At 37.3% G+C, this 19,869-nt stretch overlaps 1 protein-coding gene across 1 annotated transcript; it reads right to left on the bottom strand.

Annotated features, from left to right (window-relative positions):
• Positions 1-5,752: 5,752 nt before the first annotated feature.
• LOC145787541 (NAD(P)H oxidoreductase RTN4IP1, mitochondrial-like) lies at positions 5,753-8,497 on the bottom strand. Its single transcript, XM_082599303.1, has one exon. The coding sequence runs from the start codon at positions 8,494-8,496 to the stop codon at positions 7,111-7,113; it is 1,386 nt and encodes a 461-aa protein (XP_082455429.1). The 5' UTR covers position 8,497; the 3' UTR covers positions 5,753-7,110.
• Positions 8,498-19,869: the final 11,372 nt, after the last annotated feature.

Consider the following 19,869-nt stretch of genomic DNA (forward strand, 5'->3'; position numbering starts at 1 on the left):
CTTAAACCATTAAGGTTTTGCCACCTTTTCCTTTTGTTAGTTTTGTTACTGTATTTCTTTTTCTCAATATCATTTCTTTTGCATTCTGACAAAGAAAAATAAATTGAATTGAATTGAATCGTGCTTGAAAACAACAGTATTTGCAACAGTAGCTGGCCTGACCACGTGACCAGCAACTGCAAAATTTGCAGTTCGAAATTGTGGGATTTGAAGCAACCTCAGCCAAAATATGACGTCACAATTTCTCTTTGTTCTTCTTTTATAAGATCGCAACTGCAGGGCTTGCAGTTCAGAGCTGCCAAATACAAAACTTAAAAAATCATAATATTTTTTAAAATCCAGAAATTATGAAACTTCTAGTCAGTAGGATCTATACAGAAAATGAAAAAAAAACGTGAAATTAATAAAAAAAATAAATTTCTGAAATGTGCAGGGGGTGCTGCAGTTCTGCAGTTTCTATAGACGAGCCGCCACTGGTTCCATTCAAGCAGATTAATTAGCAATTTGTGTTGTGAGTAGGCCTACCTCAAATTATGTGTGACATTCTAAATGTCTGAATTAAGTTTATTTCCTGATTTTCATCAAAATAAAATACCAGCTCTTTAGAATCATCTAATTCTGCAAAGATTCAACTCACTATAATATCTTAGCAGTTGTGTTTCATGGATTATCGTAGTTCAAGTTGTTTCTTTTTACTTTAGTACAAGAGACCTCTGCAACTAAATGTTGCTAGATTAAATTTTATTAGGCTAGGTTACATTATTATTTATAAAATATTGTGGCCGGGAAATATATAGGAATCAATTATGGGTCTCAAAAGTTTAGTCAAGGGATAATATGCCTTTTTATCCACAATTTGCCTGAAAAATCTACATTTTTAAGCTTGCATGTTTCACGCTCGAGAAAAAAAATGCCCTTTTTCCAATCATTTACTCGCGAAAAGTGCCCTTTTTGACATAACTCTCGCGCTAAAAGTGCCTGTTTTGAAAATTTGCCCACCTAGTCCCAATTTGTGAAAAGATGCTATGCCGAGGGTCGAACCAGCGAAGCTTGATCTTAAAGCTTCTTCGTTCCAGAAGTGACGGGCTAACCAACTGGGCTATCGAAACAACTGCCTTGTCAACGTTTCTCTGTTTACGTTTGCCTCTGGTGCAGTGGTTTTCAACCTTTTTGGTGGAACGAAACCCAAAGAAACATTCCAAAAGCTCGAGGAACCCCTGTTCAATAATTTACATGCCTTATGCAAAAAAACATCGTTTGATTAATCAGAACCCCTTGAAGCGAAGACAACATGTCGACAAAATTTGGCTGGAAAGCAGAAAGTTACAGGTAATCGCACCACAAGAAAACAACGAAAATTCGGGATCGCAACGAACGTGTCAAAGTGTAGCAAATTTAATAGTGGCAAACCTAATCAATATTTGATTATATTTAAACAATATGCATATAATAATAAAATGGACTCTCGGATTTGAATGTAAAGTTGCGGAACCCCTAGACCTACTGGCGGAACCCCGGTTGAAAACCACTGCTCTGGTGCAACATTATTTTTTATAATTTAAAGTGCCCCTGACAGGTTGGATCCAAGTATAGTAACTTTTTAAAGCATTTCCTAGCGCAGAATTACAGTTAGCGAACTTTTTAATCTTAACCTCGTAGCTGGACTGGTTAGGGCGTAATTTAATCAAACGACTGTTCCGCAGCGCCACCACAGGCGAAACTCCATATTTCACTGCTCTGGGACGACTTTGGTGGTATTACGTCATCTTAAGTGGATGTCGTTAGCAACGGATGAAACAAACGCTTCCTAGATGTAATTGGTGGATCACAGTTTGGTCGGAGTTGGTACAAGCGGTTGCTTTTTTTGAAGATTTATTGTTTTTTGCAGTTTAATAAAACTGTACTGGATACGTTCCTACAAAACCTAAAATATACTTGAAGTGAAAAATGAAGAAATCGTACGAATCATCATTCATATTTAATTCATCATCACTATTCAAAAATAAATAAAAGTTCTCTCTCTCTCTCTCATAATGTGCCTTCAGTTGGCCATTGAAATCCTGTGTAACGGCCATCTGAATATGGAAAATTGTTTTGGATTCGCCAAACAATGCATGACGGCATCACAATCCGATTGTTGCTTCCGAGAGCATCACCTTGTAGTATACACTCCAACACATGCCTGTAGGCAATTTTACTTGAGTGGTATTAACAAAATTATCTTCAGTGAAGTGAACATATACGACTAGTTTTGTATGGCCCATCCCACTTTCGAACACTTGAAGAAAACTTTGACCATTTTCTTCTCAGTACCTTATTTTGTGGGAAAGTGGGGAAAAAAAGCACACGGTCTTTGTCACTGACAATGTCACATAAACAGCAATTTGTAGGCATTGCCTCAACCATAAGTTAAAGGTACTGTTTGTGAGATACTGTTGTTACACTGCAAATGGCTATAGCCAGATTAGGACAAATAAAAAAGCATGAAAATTGTAGCCCTATGAAACTGCAATTTCAATTGAATTGAGATGCTGTTTGATAAAAGTAAACTCTACCTATTTGATCGAAACCTGATAGTAATAATAAGTTCACTTTTTCATATCGGTAATTTTTAATTTGCACATGCTTTAGACCAACAGAGCCCCACACATTCACGTTTTGCAGTAGCCGTACCATACTTTACCAAGTCATCACAGAGAAAGAATGTATCCTTCCCGCTTACTGTGACGTCACAGCGGTGTTGCCGTTTTTATTTTCGCAATTGAATGAGTGCCAGATTTGCCGATGTCAACGAAAGTTTGCAAGCGTGTAACTTAGTAGCCTGTTGATATTTTTTTACGATTTGCTGGTCAGGGAAGTTTGTTAGTGCCATCTTTTTGGTATCTTTGGTAAATTTAGCGAATTTGTTTACCTGTCAGAGGCACTTTAAAGGACTTTGAAAACGATCGAGCATTACAAACATCAGGTTATTGAGCATCAACAAATATGTTTGTCTGATTTATTGCTGCTGTTTTTTGTAAATTGAAACTTCCCTTTCTCTTTATAGGCATATTCAACCAAGATTAATTTTCAATCACTCAATCATTTTATTTTTCGTCATTAACGCGTCCGGGACGAAAAAGATACTAATTGCAAAAATCGATATAGACCTACAAGCACGTTAATGAACGGGAAAAGGTGGCAAAACCTTGAAAGGTTTAAAACGTGCCTGAATGAAAAATTATGGAGTAGGCTATATATCAGTAGTTAGCACGGCCACAAAACCTAAAAAACAAATAGCAAAAATAAAACAAAAACAGAGAGAAGCACACATGTAGCCTAGTATAATGAATGACAGCCTAATGAAAAATGTTGTGGATTGAATTTGCCAGTTCCAATATTGATGTGGATGAGCAGTCATAATAATAATAGGACGGAGAAAGAAAACCGGACATAAAGTGAAACCCATCCTCAGGCAAAAGCCCGTTTCGATGTGGCCCAGGAGAGCAGGTGTTGAGCTCTTTCTATGGTCAGACTGCACATCACACAGTAGCCTAAGACGATTGAGGTTTGATATCCAGTTTAATTGCCAAATTTTGTGAATTAAGTTTCGTTCAGTTTACATTTATGCAACGTTTGCAAACATGAAATTAATGCAAATTTGTGGGATTAACTAGATACCGGTACGCTACGGTTTCTTTTAGCGGCAAGTCACTGAGAAAAGTTTGTTGAATGCACATGTCTCGTCCACCCCGTTAGCTCGGTGGTTATACGCGCCTGGCTCAAAATCACGCGGCGCTGGTTTGACTCTCGGGGTGTGCGCTTGAGCAACGCATTTCAGGACTGCTCTCCATTCAGCGGCACCTAATGAATGGAATAATTCCCCGGCAACAACTCTTCAACAATCGGAAAACATCACTCTGCCAATCTCGGTTACCGGCCCTGTGTCAAGAGCCTCTACAAGTATGCGAAACTGCTAGGAATAACTTATCAAAGGCTTTGTCGGTTCGAGAATAAAAATTCAAAATTAGCTAACTTTAATTGGTCATCAAACACAGATTCTTTATGGAAAGCTACCGACCCAAGGCTATGGAGTCGGGACAGAAATATACGATTCCGCCTCTTCGGTTTAAACTCAAACAGCACTCTATGAGGCCCAGATAGAGTGGTTGTTTGGCCGACTCCGACCACGCCAAAACCCCTGGGACTCCACAAACCTGAACAGAACTTGCTTATCACAATTTAGCCTCTGTGCTGTTGGTAACTGAAAAGTTCCTACTTTTTATGTGAGCTACAATTGAATTGGTCGACTCGCTCTTTCGTTCATCAAAAAGATGTTTTTTTTAGTTTTAAAACCTGAGTTAGTAGGAATTTTCATTGTCGGACTGAAAAATACCTTCTGGAAGCTTATCTCTTGGCAGTTTCAAACACTTATATAGGCTTTGGATTCATGCTTCAGGCCCGGACATTGAAATTGACAGTCCTGTTACCACTTGTTATTATATTTAAATCATTTCATCCACTAGGTGCGGCGGAATGGGAGCTTCAGTTAAAATACGTTTTGCTCAAGAGCAAACCATCGGCTGCTTAATCCTTCCGTTTGTTCGTTCACGAAGCCGGGCGTCCGACTGCGCTATCAGCTTTGATTCAACGTAAAAATGACAGATTTTGCTATCTTGGAAGCGGAAAGCAATGTCATAGGATAAGTACGGTATGAAAGAGAATTCTGGGTCGGAAAAACGCTTCTGTAGGCTATAGTTTGGAACGAGTTAGTTACCGATCACTTTTTCAATTAATCATTAGACTTAATTCCTTTCGGCAGTGCATCATTCCTCTAATTTTTGAGAAATGGTGTACGTTTGTTTTTTCACCTTAAAACAAGGGTTCCCAACCTTTTTACGATCTCGTAGCCTACTACTTGAACGCTCTGTACTGCCAAGCGTACCATTTCTTGCAGAACAACTAGGCTAATTTGATCAAATCATATTTTATTCAGAAGAACAATATTGGCGTACTAAAATAAAACTAAAGCACCACAACTAAATTTAATGAGATTTTTGTTTACTGTCCACCAATTGGTCGATGCCCGGTGTAGATTTGGTAACAGCGCATCGAAAGTCATTTCCGGGCGCACCTAGTCGGTTTCGATTTGATGTTCATGAATGAAAATCCCTGCTCGCATTCCCACGTGGAAGGGAAAATCAGTAGCTGTGGAACAGCATGGGAAGCTAGCGTTGAATATGAAAAGCCAGAAGTTAATTGGAGAACATTCCTTGTAACTGTTATTGAACATTTAATTCCGATCTAACTTATTTTTAGCTATAACAACTAGCATAATTCAACGCTATTTGTAGCTTAAGCTATAAAACAGTAGATTATATATCTATCAAGAGCAATCATTTGACACAATTAACGCCCACTGTCCCACAGCGTTGCACGGCTTTTCAAAGCAACTGTGCTCCTTGTTGACAATTGACATGACCTGTATTTTGAAGATCGTAATGTTACGAAACAACAAGAATAGTTAGGCAATAATAAGAATAGGCTTCGGGAATTTTTTTTGTAAACAAAATCAGATAAACAAAATATAAAGTTGTGAATCCACGTTTTTGTGAAAAAAAAAAAACGGACTACTACCTGAAAAACCTTCGCGTACCACAGGTTGGGAACCCCTTAAAACAATGAAATATCTTCATGGTGTGTACCAAATCTGAAAATCGGAGCTTTTAGTTTTAAAAATTCAAAAAGTGTTATTATTTTTGTCCCCGCTTGATGTATTTAGAAAATAATCTCTGTGACGATTCGACATTGCGAAGACGGCTTGGCCAACAAATGGAAGGTAGCATAATAGGCTATAAGTAAGCAACAGACGGTTGGCAAGTTACTTGCGTTAGATATCTGCAAAAAGATTTCACAAAATCGGAAACTTCAAGGTTATCTTGCTTTATAAAATGTACGTTTGTGAAATAAAACAGCAAATGAACCAAAGAAGTGTGTTCCATTTCTATAAACAGTAAAATATTCTCAGTACTGTACAACACTTCAACAATAAGTTAAAAAATAATCGCAACAAAACAATAACATCCAAATCCATTAGTGCGCAACAAATGAAAAGTAAGCCTATCGGCGTACTCAGTGTGGGTATCGAACCACAACCCTCGATAGTCTAAATCAGCAGCTGATTCTTGAGTAGCATTAGTTCAAAAATCAACAGATCTTATCACGACATGTGCAATTGTGCATCCATCAGAAAGCCCCAAATCAGTGGAGCTAAGTCGTTTACTGGCTGGTGAAATCAACTTTATCTGGATTCGTGCATCATGACTTCGTGAAGATGTTTTACCATGTGAAGAACTGAAAACAAAACCTCATTCTTTTAGTAAAGATGGAGATATTTCAACCTCCATTCTTTTAACCAGCATGCTACATAAGCCATATAGCAACGGTGGGCATACTACGGAATACGGATCGCCGACATATATTTGTGGCTCTTCTAGCTAAACAGAACCGTAATATCCTAAAGAAAGAAAGTGGTGTTACCTCATCACTCAAAAGTTTATATCAGACACAGTTCAAACGGTTTTCATTTTCCAAAACAAAGCTAAAGATTTTCAAAGAAACATGATGCCGAAAACATTCTGTTATTTTCTCAGTGTCAATATGAGAACCAACGCTCTCCTGAAGAGGAAAGTTCAAACCACGTTGGAAGTAAATTACAAGGATTTGCATGTAGGCTATGTAAGGTAATTAGAAGGAGTTGCTTGTATGCACAAGGTAATTACAAAAAAGTAAATTACAAGGAGTTGCATGCCAGATTTGCAGGAGCTATTAATACTTTGGCTCGCGGGTGTTTGTAGTTTTCGGCTAAGCCCTAAAAACTTTTTTATTGAACAGGTTTGCCCACCCCTGCCATGTAGACTGCAAACATTAATCAATCGACAACGGTTGACACATACAATTTAACATTGAAACAACTTGATTTGTAAAACGTTATCAACAACACAATAAAAAGCAAATAATTTTGAATGGCTTCCAGAAAGATAGCTGAAAACCAAAATTTTGAGCTGGTCTGCGAGATTGCTTAATATCACAAAACAAAGTGAAACCGCTTAACTATCCATATTTACCACATCACAGATGAATGATTTTTTCAACTGGTGGTTTATGAACAGCTTCAGGCAAGCCAGAAACATTAACTACAATCTTTCCTTTGCTATGGCCGCCAGACAAGGACTTGAAAGCTTTTGGCACATCGTCAAATGAGTAAATATTTTCAGGATATACAACAGGTTTAATTAATGTACTGTCAACAATTCTAGCAATTTCTAATAATGCTTGTCGGTCAGGTTTAAAAAAACTCCATTTTATATTTATATCTGAGTTCAGGAATTTTTTTTTGGCATAAACAATATAAGTGTTACTTGCACCAAGAATGGGGCCGTATTTGTTTGTAAGTTCAACAATAGGACTTCTTAATGAAACATATGATCCACCTTTATGCAAACATTGAGTGGCCCATTCCGGAGATGCAGCCCCAATTGGATCAAACACAATAGTGTATTTTTCACCATCTTTTACAAGCTTAGTTACATCTTGTACTTTGTAATCAATACAATCTGCACCTAATCTGTTACACAGTTGGACACCTTCTGTTGAACATGTCGTTGTCACAGAAAATCCGTAAGCTTGAAGATATTGTATAGCAAAAGTCCCAACTCCACCGGATCCTCCAAGCACCAAGGCTCGTTTCGGTTCTTTGCCTTGGATGACAAGATCACGTAGAGCAGATGCTACTGTGAGACCAACGTATGGAAGTGAAGCAGCTTCAATATGACTTAGAGTTGCTGGTCGCTGCACAACTTCACCCAAATCAGCACATATGTAGTCTGCTAGCGCACCAGATCGAAATAAATTTGAAACTCCATAAACTTCATCACCTGGCTTGATGTCATAAACTTTTGTACCAACATCAACGACTGTGCCTGAATAGTCCCTACCAAGAACTAAAGGAAATTCTCTGTTACCGAAATTTTTTCGAACATTTTTAAAGATAGATAAACCTGTAGCAATTGAATTAAATACCATGTTACGTTGAAAATTAAATAATCTGGAACCGTACCCTTGGGAGATTCGAATGTCAATAGGATTAAGACTAGCAGCATGTATTTTGATCAAAACATCATTGGGGTGATGAACAGCTTGATACAAATATGATCTTCTTGAATCCACACTTGACTTATATCTGTTGGAAGGCATGTCCAATGTTTCCAACTGCAAAACATCCTCAGGAGCACCATACTCTTCAATAACCCAAGCCCTCATGTATTCAGGCCTCATGTACCCACGATTTTCAAATTCTGACCAGCTTTGAAAATTGTCACGAGCTTCCTCTTTTTTATCTTCACGAAGCTCTTTCACTGAGTTTAATGCTTTTTTTATGAAATGTCTTTTTGGCTGTATTCCAACACATGTTTTTTTAAATAGCAAAATACTGAAACATTTATTTGAAATAAACATGATCAACTCTGAAAAGAGACTATTTAGAGTTAGAAGGAATTGACTTAGACAATTCTTGAAGTGGGTGAATTTAATCAGGAGTATGGTTAAACAGTGAATATAAAAATGTCTGAAATCTCACACAAAAAATTAACAATTTTTCGATGCATTGTGAGAATCTTTATCATAGGACTAAAAGATGTAATCTTGGTATTGGTACCTGAACAATAAACATATTTGTAACCAACTTCAAACAATAATGGTTCTAGTTGGCGCTTACTATGACAAGACAAGCATAAATATAAACGTTGAACAGTGCACATACAACATGAGAAAGCAGTCGAAATACATATTATAGAATTAGCCTAGCTCAGTATTACATAGATGACAATTAAATCAAAAAGAAGGAACCGTCTTGTTGCCCCTGAACATGATTCTAGATGTACTATTAGCAAAATTATTCTTCGCATTGATCAACTGGTAGAAAAAAAACAATTACATCTATGTACCGGTAATTAAACTATTTGATATTTTGTAGCGATTCTCTATTGTGTGTTTGTGCATTGTTAAGTTACATTATTGTCGACCGCATGGCCGAGTGGTAAGAACGTCTGTGGGACGTTTGAAAGGACATGGACTCGACACTGCTTTAGAGCATGAGGCTGTGTCTAAACAAAGATACTTAATCTTGTTTTGGTATTAATTATGTAAAGTATGATACAAAGATAATACCAAAGGTATTATGTATGATACAAAGAAATGCATTAGGCTACGCTCAGTGTTGAATTCAATCTGATTAGCCAGGAGCAGCAAAAGACCATTTGACAATCTAGTCAACTGCTCCCAATGATAATGATGACACAACTCAAGACACTATATACAATTATACATCCTTCATCAGCACTGCCAAAGAGTCTTCACCTCTCATTTAGTGATGCCAAAAACACTCTACTTCTCACTGATGTTATCAAAGATGCTTCACCTCTCATTGGCAATACCAAAAACATGTTCTGTTTTATCATGTTTCTTATACGGTACGGTACTTTAACATGTACACAGGAAATTCATTTAAAAAACAAAGAATTTATTAACTAACTTTATTAGTCTGCCCCGATAGCTCAATTGGTTAGCGCGTCACTTCTGGAACAAAGAAGCTTCAAGATCAAGCGGCGCTGGTTCGACTCTCGGGGTGTGCGCTTGAGCAATGCACCTAAAGGACTGCTCTCCATTCAGCAGCACCTAATGGATGGAATAATTTTCCGGCAACAAGACTTCAACAATCGAAAACTTCCCTCTGTCAATCTCGATGACCGGGCCTGCGTCAGTGATTCAAAGCCTCTACAAGTATGCGAAACTGCCAGGATCAAGCTCTGCAAGAAGCTTTCCCAGTCAGAGGATAAATATTCAATCAATCAATCAACTATTTTATCTTGGTAATGAGCTGCCATGTTGTGTATTTATTCTGCAATCTATAAGCTACTTAATATTGTTGCTGCGAACACTTTACTTCTGTATAAAATCTGTAAATAGTCCTTGTTCTGATAGTCCGTTACCTAACTTTAATATGTGTGCGTGCACTAGTTTGTTCTTGTGATGTTGTTAGGTTCAGTCATGTTCTTATTGTTTCAACAATTGGTGCTCCCATTGTTTCAGGAATGAGGAGACGATTAATTCTTAAATACTTTATCTACTTATTTAAAGTATCAGGTTTGGTGGCCATGCCTAATAGACCTCCCCAATCCCCGGTCTTTTTTTTGTTTTCATCTATATTGTGACTTTTCTGCATGGGTTTTCAATGCTGATTTCAAAAATATGCATAAAATTTTTTTTCGATCAACATCTGGGAAGTTATTTGCTGTTGCTTAGCAACAACTTTTTATAAAAATTACAAAAATCTCATTTAAAACCCCTTTACTTTTAACCTGGTATCCTGATATTTAGATTATCTGAAAGCATTTCTTCTGCTGAAGAATTTAAAAAAAAAAATATTAAAATTGGACAATCGGTACCAGAGTTATGACCGTTTAAGTACCCAGATTATGCAGTCACGCATGACTGATTTTTGTTAATTTATTGCCAAATGATACTAGAAAAATGGTGAAAGTTGCTGCCAAGGGGTTTTTGGGGGTAAGGAGTTCAAAAAATATATTAAAAAGTGTCTCAGAGCAACAGAAAAAAAGTTATTAAAAAATTGATACGAACAGTCATGCATGAATGATTTTGTCGCAGTCGCTTCATTCCTACAATGAAATGTATTCCTTAGGCACCACAAACGTTAAATGCCTGGAGTCATATGCAGTATAACGTGGAACCGATCATCTCAATGTAGCTAACATCTGGGTACCCATTGCACTTGATGTTAGAATACATGCTTCATTGCTCGGAAAGAGCTCTGATCAAGTGCAAGATGGTCACAGTCTGCCACAATTTCAATAGCATCTCTCACCCAGCATAATGTAGTCTATGTATCTAAATCATGTGGCAAAAAATGGATTAAGTCAGCTGAACTTAACGATAACCTTCTGTAATGCGTTTCAGGTTTCACTATTGATCAGTTAGCATTTTCTACTTGTATCTTGTATGATTAATATAGCGTATTGTATACACTTCTACTGTCTAATATTCCGTGTGTATTCATGTATCCATTATGGAGCTGAGGAAGAGTAAAATAAACAATGGTGGTTTGCTTGGTAATTTGCAGCCTTTAAAACATTTTAAGGAAGGACAATTTAGACCAACTACTGGAGATGTTCTTCAGAAATACATATATCATTTTCAATTAAATCCTCGTAACCACCAGAGTGGGAAGCTCGCAGCTTGGAATACAGCAGTATGTCCAGCAAAAGTACGGCAGCCTGCTTGCATTCCACTGATGACAAAACAAAATATCCAAAACAAAACTATTCGTTTGGTTGATGAATACAAGAAATACAAACATGACAAAAAGGATCTGAATTTTTCCGAACGACGCATTACATTTTTGCGTCGTTCGGCATACACGGTCACATCCTCTTATGACGAACGGAAAATTATCCAGAGAAATTCTCAAATTCAAGAAAATTAAAAAACTCTGACTTTATTACTCATAGTTGAAGAGACATAAAAAATTGGGCTGTTTGCTTCCGAAAAAAAAAATTGACTACAAAATGCAGCAGCTTAACGATTGAGTCACTTCGGGTCAAAATTTAATTAAAAATTAAAAAAAAAACGCTTCCGCGAAGTATCGAACTCATTCCCTCTGGAACATCAACCAGAGACGTAACCCACGCGCCATCCAATCAGTTGAAGATAATCGTCGAATTTACAAGTTATATACGCACTCTTCTCGTCTTTTGCTTTGAAAGAGAAAAAGAAAGAAGTGCCTATAGAGTGACGTCATGACCAGTCAAATAGTGTTTCAGATTCAAAGACCGGCGCCGGTCAAATAGCCACTGCCTAACTGGTAACCTACTGGTACAGTTGTGCACTAATTGACTAGGCTAACCAGATCATATTGTCTTATCAGCAATGCATTCAAGTTCTAAGACATCATGCTTTTTCAAATAGAATGTTCCTGGATCCAGTATCAGGACTTTTGAACACTTTTTGTAAGCAATAATACAATTTTAATGTCAGTGGCTGTATGAACTACACAAACAAGTTCAGTAAAAGTTATAACCTGAACTCACCCGGCTAACTGTTATAGTACGGTAACTAATGCGGTAGTTGCACCCGGCCTATAGCCTGGTAACTGGGAGCTGAGCTTATCAGCTAGGCTATTAACCAAAAACACTCGTACAGTGGTCGTCTCGTTGTCTTCCTGTCGGTATGGGAACTTGTGTAACTTTTGCATTGTGTATATTAAGTGCATATTTCAAACATGTACCTAGGTTCCTGTTACTGACAAATAAAACATTGATTGATTGAGCTTTCCTCACAAGCCAGCCACAAAACCCTGACAACTGCAAGCCATTTGCAATTTGCATAGCTTTTCAGCTTACGGTTTCCGAAGGAAAAAAAAAACTGATCCGTGTTTCTAATTTAAATTTGAAGTTTCATTACTGATTTTTTTGAAAAGTTGAAAGTTTAAGTTTACGAAAGTTTAATTTCTTGAAAGTTTGCGCGGCAAGCAGTGCGGCACGCGGCGAAAAATCAAAAGCGGCCGCGTACGCGGCGCGGCCTGCATTAGAGATGCAGCGAACCCAAAATTTTTATCCGCACACCGCACCGCAACTGAATCACCTATCCGCACATCGCACCGCACACCGCAATTTATCTGGAACTTTGACACTGCACCGCACACCGCAAATTACAAAATTTTCAAAAAATGTTTTACGCGTTATTTTTTAGAAAGTCAATTGTGGCAAAAAGCACCCAGGGCATATAACTGGTACCGGTAACCTACCGGTACAGTTGTGCACTATAATAAGAGGCTAACCAGATCATATTCTCTTACCAGCAATGCATCTAAGTTCTAAGACATCATGCTTTTTCAAATAGAATGTTCCTGGATCCAGTATCAGGACTTTTGAACAGTTTTTGTAAGCAATAATGCAATTTTAATGTCAGTGGCTGTATGAACTACACACAACACAGACAGACAAGATGTCAAGAGTAAAACTTATAGCCTGAACTCACTAGGCTAACTGTTACAGTAACTAATGCGATAGTTGCGCTAGGCCTATAGCCTAGTAACTGAGCTTATAAGCTAGGCTATTGACCAAAAACACTCGTACAGCTTCCTCACAAGCCAGCCCCAAAAACCCTGAACTGCAAGCCATCTGCATAGCTTATGATAGCTTTGAGCTTTCCAGCTTAGGGTTTCCGAAAAAAAAAACTGATTAGTGTTTCCAATTTAAATTTGAAGTTTCATAACTGATATTCTTGAAAAGTTGAAAGTTACGTTTACAAAAGTTTAATTTCTTGAAAGTTTACGCGGCAAGCGGCGCGGCGCGGCTTTTTCATTTCAACTTTCCACGCGGCGCGGCACGCTGCGAAAAAGTCATAAGCGGCCGCGCATGCGGCGCGGCGCGGCTTGCATCACTAGCCTGCATCACTAATTGGGACATCAGCTGGTGTCAGTGTTGCCACGCAAAAAATTGCTAAATCCTCACAAGCTAGAGGAGCACAGAAACCGGATCTTACTCTTTTTCACCAGATCTGAATCTTGCTTTTTTAAAGAAAAAGAATTCCGATAGGCTCTCGATCCTAAATTTTTGTCAATTTTGTAATTTTGTAAATAAAGATACAAAATTTTAATAATCTTGCAGGGGTTTAGTTTTTAGACTATTTATTGAAATGTTTATAATGCCTAGATCAGGGGCGCCGGAACGATTTTTGACTGGCGGGCAAGATTACGAAAAAAGGGCACTTTTGTTTACTAAAAGGCCAATTTTTTTTCAAGTTTTAAGATAAGATATAGCGACAATGCCAATCTATCAGCTCACTATGTATTGAGTAATGATAGCCTACAAGTGTTTGGTATACAAAGAAGGGCATCATGCTATGTTATAATGATGTAACCTACTGTCAAGCCTTAAAGCAGCCTGCGGCCATGGCCGTTAAGTGGTGCTTAAATGACCGCCGGTGCTACCTCCTCAATCGGCCAAGTTTGGCCGCCGGTCTCTTCTAGCCAATTGTTTAATTTTGCAATAGAATGATCGTGGATTAATTGTCGAAAATATGTAGTATCAAAGAGTGACGCAAAATTAGGTCAGCGCGTCATAATCGCCACTGTTGCATTGTGCGGGAATTGTTATTGATGGAATATAGCCTATCCATCTGCGATCACCAGCGCTGTAAGTCTTGTTTGTAATTCACGACGTTTATTTTAACAAAGTTTTAATCCGAACTGCTAATTTACATCGGTTGGCAATATTGTCGTTTTTATGTCGATTCGATGTTGTCGGACATTAAAAAGGAGAACTAGGTTAGTTAGGAAGGAGAACTAGGTTGGTTGACATCCGAGGGGAAAACATTTTTTGATCATATTTTGCAAAAATTATGCTTCTTTTAGTAATGTCCTTCACATTATTGAAATACTTATTTTATTACCTTGCCGTCATCGTCAACACATGTCGAACGTTATTTTTCGTTGCTAAACAGAATTCTAAGGGAGTGGCGAACTTCTTTAAAATCAGCTACATTGGAGACACTCGTGCGAGTGTCGTTAGATGGTCCCGCAGTACTGGATTACAATCCGATAAAGCAGTTATTGCGTGGTGCAACGATTCCATTGTAGGACGTCGCCCAGGCCCAGACTTCAACAACGCTAAGTGATGATTTTTGCATTGTTTCAAGTTTAATTTTATTTACTTGTTTTTACTTTATTTACTTTTACTTTATTTGGCCGCCGAGAAGAAGCTCCCGGTAGGCCACGATGGCTGCCGAAAAAAAAACGAGTTTTAAGGCCTGTAGCTTACTGTGTTGCAAAATTTTGTGCCGTATATATTATTTTGAGGCAAATTGTTATATTGCAAAATGTGCAGTAGCTTACATTAATTTAAAAGGGCACCATTGCCCCCCCTGCCCCTCCATCTGCAGAAACATTGAGGGCAGGGGGGGCCTCCTTGCCCGCCCGCTTCCAGCTCCCCTGGCTTAGATGACAGCAGAACCACTCCTGGCGTAACCATGCAGCCATGCTTAGATTGTTTGTCGTATCCAGGCTTACACCCGGTGGTTGAAGATTTAGATTAAGTGGACGGGAAGGCAAGGAAGCCAATCTTTGTGTTCATCTTCAGGCATGCCTTTAAGTGTCCTGGCACAGACACAGCCGCATGCTCTTGAGCGGTGTCGAACTTGCGCCCTTTCGATTGCCATACCAAGGCTCTCACCACTCGGCTATGCTCTCACCACTCAGCATATAAACCATTGCGTTGGTGACAACTGACAACATTGGAATTTTGGTCGGATCAAAGGTCAAAGCTGATGTTGTGAAATCATAGTTTTTTCAAATTCTAATCATTAGTTTTGGTTTTTGCATGTTTACTATAGTTTGATTTTATGAAGATAAACATAGGTTACAAGGTAGGCTACATTAAGTTAACAAATGATGATAGACTTTATTTCAATATTAAGCTTACAGCTTACATGTAGGCTGTTAGATATTGCTTTGCTATGCACTAAATTGTTATTACAGAAACCATAGTTGTTGTGTCATGTAGCCTAGTAGGCTATGCAACTATGCATTTGAATGAAGATAGCACATTGCAAGTCAGGATGCTTGTCATACGGAGACCAAAATTACAATAAAAAGGTGGTATGCCAGTAATGCATAATGTATTTTACGTAGTAGCTAAGCAACATACACCGACTAAGTAGGCTAGTAGACCTAAGCTACTGAATTAATGAATCCACTTTGTAGGCTATAGCCTACTGTTTTTACAAAAAGTGGGAATCTATCGTATGGTGAAATGATTTTATCATAAAATTTCTGACATAAAATTGGTAGGCAATTTAACTTATTCTACTCCGCCAAAGCAGTAACGCAATTATGTGTGACATATGGCATTGGTAAAGATTAATTGTAGCCACTTTAACAAAAAAAAATTCAGCCATTGCCACTGAAACCTCCAACCAATCATAAGCTACGTTTTCCGTGACGTAAAAGGGCGAAAAGCAGATAATACAAAGCAAATCAAGTGATGGATTCTCTGTCAGCTGATTGGGTTAGGAGTCAGGGTTTGGGCTAGAAAGTAGGCTAGTTATTTCCATGACATGAGTTCGATTACCACTCCTACCATTAGGCTACTTTTTTTTTCTTCTATAGCTACCAAATAAAGCTCAAAACAAAAATTAGCCATCTGGTTAAGTGCTAGAATATTCTGATTAGTTCAAAATTTCAGTAGCAATGGCTGAATTTCTTTATGTCAAAGTGGCTTTCGATTGAGATAGGTAGGGCAATTATGTTTATAAATTGAATTGATTGCAGTCATTAAGATTCTTTTTGCACTCAGTTCAGTTACAGAACAAAAAAGAATGGTGGCAGGGGGTGGGAATCGAACCCACACCTTCGAACAGAACAAGTTACATAACAAAAAAGAACAGTTCAGAACAGAACAAAAAAGAATAGTGGCATGGGGTGGGAATCGAACCCACACCTTTATGACTGTTTCCTTACCTTAACCCGTTGGCCACGCTGTTGGGGGTGATACATTCACTTTATTTACTTTTTCAAAGTGGCTACCGATATGCTAGAAAGTCTTGGTTTCATTGAAATTCTGAATCAAATTGTATCGGGTGAGGGCATAAGCCATGGGTGAGGGCAATTGCACTCTTGGTGACCAATTGTGACGATAGTGGTGGTGCCTAATTGTGATCTAATAGTGCCTAACTGTGATCATGTTTCGCATGTTAACTTTTGCTATGCTAGTTGTGAGTGTCAAGATGAAAATCGTAACAATTGTAAAAAATCCCATAGAGACTCCCTACTCCCTATAGATGTCCAAAAATCCTTACCGTAGGGATAAACTCCCACGTGTGGCAACATTGGTTTACGCCAAAGCCTGACTTTGGACCTGATGTTCAAGTCTCCGCCCTGGCAATAAATGCTTTTTCGCAAAAATCAAGATATTATCCTGATTCTTCCAATTTTCAATAATCTTGCACGATCTGGATCCTATGAACATTTCTGGAGCACAAGAGCAGAATCTGGCCCTTACGATTTGAAAAAAAAAAACGGAATAGCCAAGATGAATATTTTTCAATTGATCTGAATTTTTATAGAAGCCGGATCGAGTCCGGATACCAAATTTTCATGACTTTTTTTAAACTTTATTCTAAGAAATATTTCAGTCCAATCTGTTTTTATTTCTGACCATCACAACGAAAGACAATAGACTACATGCCGAACATAGCAGAGATCTAGAAAAAGATGGAAGCAACAAAGCAAACTGTAATTGCCACTGCCGTGCAGTATAGACTTGCCAGTACAAAAACCATTAGCTTATTTTTTGATAAAAACAGGAAGCCAGAAATATTTTGCCGCGTTCAAATTTTCTAAAACAAAAACAAATGTATCTATAGAATTTCAACATCCGTGCAATTGTTGATGTATTTTTTGATGTGTCAAATAATCGTTCTTGTTTTTCATCTGAGTACATAGAACTGGTAATCACTTATAGGCTACTTCTCATCGAGACTTTATGAACGTATCCCTTTGAGAACCGCTGACATATGTGTCCCATGCACTTAGCCGATTACCCGGCAGTTAACTTAAAAATGTTGCCACTGCTGATACCCTAACGTAGTATTGGATGTCTATATGCTTCAAATTAAATAAAACAACACATTTTGCGTAGTTGTTTTTTGTATGACATATGAAGTATAAACAAACAAATTTTACCTAATTTTTTTTTTTTCGGGAAAGTTAATGGTCCTCAAAGGGTTAAAACTTTATCTTGCCCCAAAGTATTATCTTCCCAAAAACAAATGCTTTGATATTAGCCTATAAAACGTTTTATTATCGTTGTAATTCACGTTTACCCTCAATAGTTGCTTATTTTTTCCCCTAAAATTTTCTTTCTAGGCTACGTCACTGTGATAAGATATAAGCTTACCCTGATTGTCTTTCCAGAAGGAAAACAAATTTTAGGAAATGTCGCCGTAATCTCTTGGCCTAAGAGTAGGCCTAGTGGATAGCCCGAGACTGGAACTAGAACCTTAAAACTAGTCAGATGGTTACCCCAGCGACGTCCCAAACTCTAACCATTTCCTTACAGATCACTACCTTATGTTGCAAATCTCCCCTGTTGGCTACATCTATTTCTGTGTCGTGTTTGCAGTGACAGTCAAAAAATAAAATAAAGCGACAAAATAAATTCAACAAGCTCTCTTTAATTTTTTTTTCCATTAACACAACATTTTTTATCAACAAATTTTTTGAAAGGATTGTTATAATTCGATTAGTGACCAATAGCTTAGACATCAAACAGTGCGAAATAACAAATGAATTAAAAACTGCAAAGTTTCGAATTTCAAAGATAGCATATTCTTGAAAAAACTTAAGTGACATTTGAACCGCATTGTTTTCAACTATTTATATGAATCGGATATTTGTTTCTATCACTCTACAGCACAGCAGCCTGTAATTTAAAGTTACTTGTCAAGCAAAATAATTCGAAATGACGAGACGGTCAATTAAACTTTACAACTGAAATTACAAAACAGAATATATTCTTTGGAATAAAATAAATAAGTATGAATAAGTGTAGTAACAAAGACAACATTTAGGTAACAAAGACACAATGGGCATGTATTAAAATCAATAAAACAGTAATGGGTTATCTTAAAATATCACAATGATGTAAGCTGTTATAATAAATGTTTACATCATTTTACAAAAATATCTACAAATAAATATGTAAATAAAAAATATATAACTAAAGTAATAACATATGACGTTTCATTTCGATAACAAAACTTTGAAAGCAGCATAAACAGCGAGATAAACACAACATAAAGATTTGGATTCTATCGGCAAGCTTACTTTTGCCGCAACGTCTAAAATTACATTCTCAAGTTTTTCTTCTCTTTTGCAAACAAATAATTCAGTTGGATAATGTTGTAGGACATTATAGTCGATAGGTCATAAAAAACTTTTGACTTTTTTAAACTTTTGTGAGTATGTGCTTGTTAACAATACGTTTATAGGCTTGACAAAACAGTGGTTAAAAATGATATTATTTTCATGTTGTTATGAAATGTTAATGCTTTGAATATCATGGTTAAATCTTCATTGTACCATAGAGGAACCTTTCTATACTCCCGTTTATAACAGCGCAAATATTTTTGGTTTTCATTTTTCGGTTCCAAAAATAGTCTGTTTTGTTTTTTAAGAATAAATCTTTTTTTATTTGTTTCATTTTCTTGCACTCTGGAGACTTTTTTGCTTTCTTGTTGCGGCATTTGGGGCACTTTCTTGCTGTCTTGTTGGGGCATTTGGGGCACTTTCTTGCTGTCTTGTTGGGGCATTTGCTTCTTATTTCATTGTTAACCAAGTTGGTTATTTTCCTTCTTACCAACTTTATTCTTTGTTTGATGTCGTTGATCTGCAACAAAATTTATATTTAAAATCAAGAAAAAAATGACTTTTTTATAGAAGCAATTTATTAAAGTTTTTAAATTTTGAAGTTTTAAATCAAAAAATTGAATGGTTTGCAGCAATTCTTAACTCTCACTATCTGATATTTGGTCAGACAAAAATCTATGGTAACTAAGGCAGCCCAATCAAGCTGATAATCCGACGATGTATGTCAATTAAAAGGGTTCGAATAACCCTAACTCTTAAAAGTAGATACGCTTGATTATTTTGCAGAATAATAGGTTTAGGCCACAGCGGAGTTGGACCGATTACATTACAATTACCCCTACAAAATTTTTAATTACATATTCTATTGTTCTGAAATTCAAATTCCA

The sequence above is a fragment of the Aplidium turbinatum genome, chromosome 18 (genome assembly GCF_918807975.1).
Source record: "Aplidium turbinatum chromosome 18, kaAplTurb1.1, whole genome shotgun sequence".
NCBI lineage: Eukaryota > Metazoa > Chordata > Ascidiacea > Aplousobranchia > Polyclinidae > Aplidium > Aplidium turbinatum.

Excerpts from the sequence above, each read along its gene's own strand:
- LOC145787541 (XM_082599303.1), bottom strand. The coding sequence starts at position 8,496 with ATGTTTATTTCAAATAAATGTTTCAGTATTTTGCTATTTAAAAAAACA.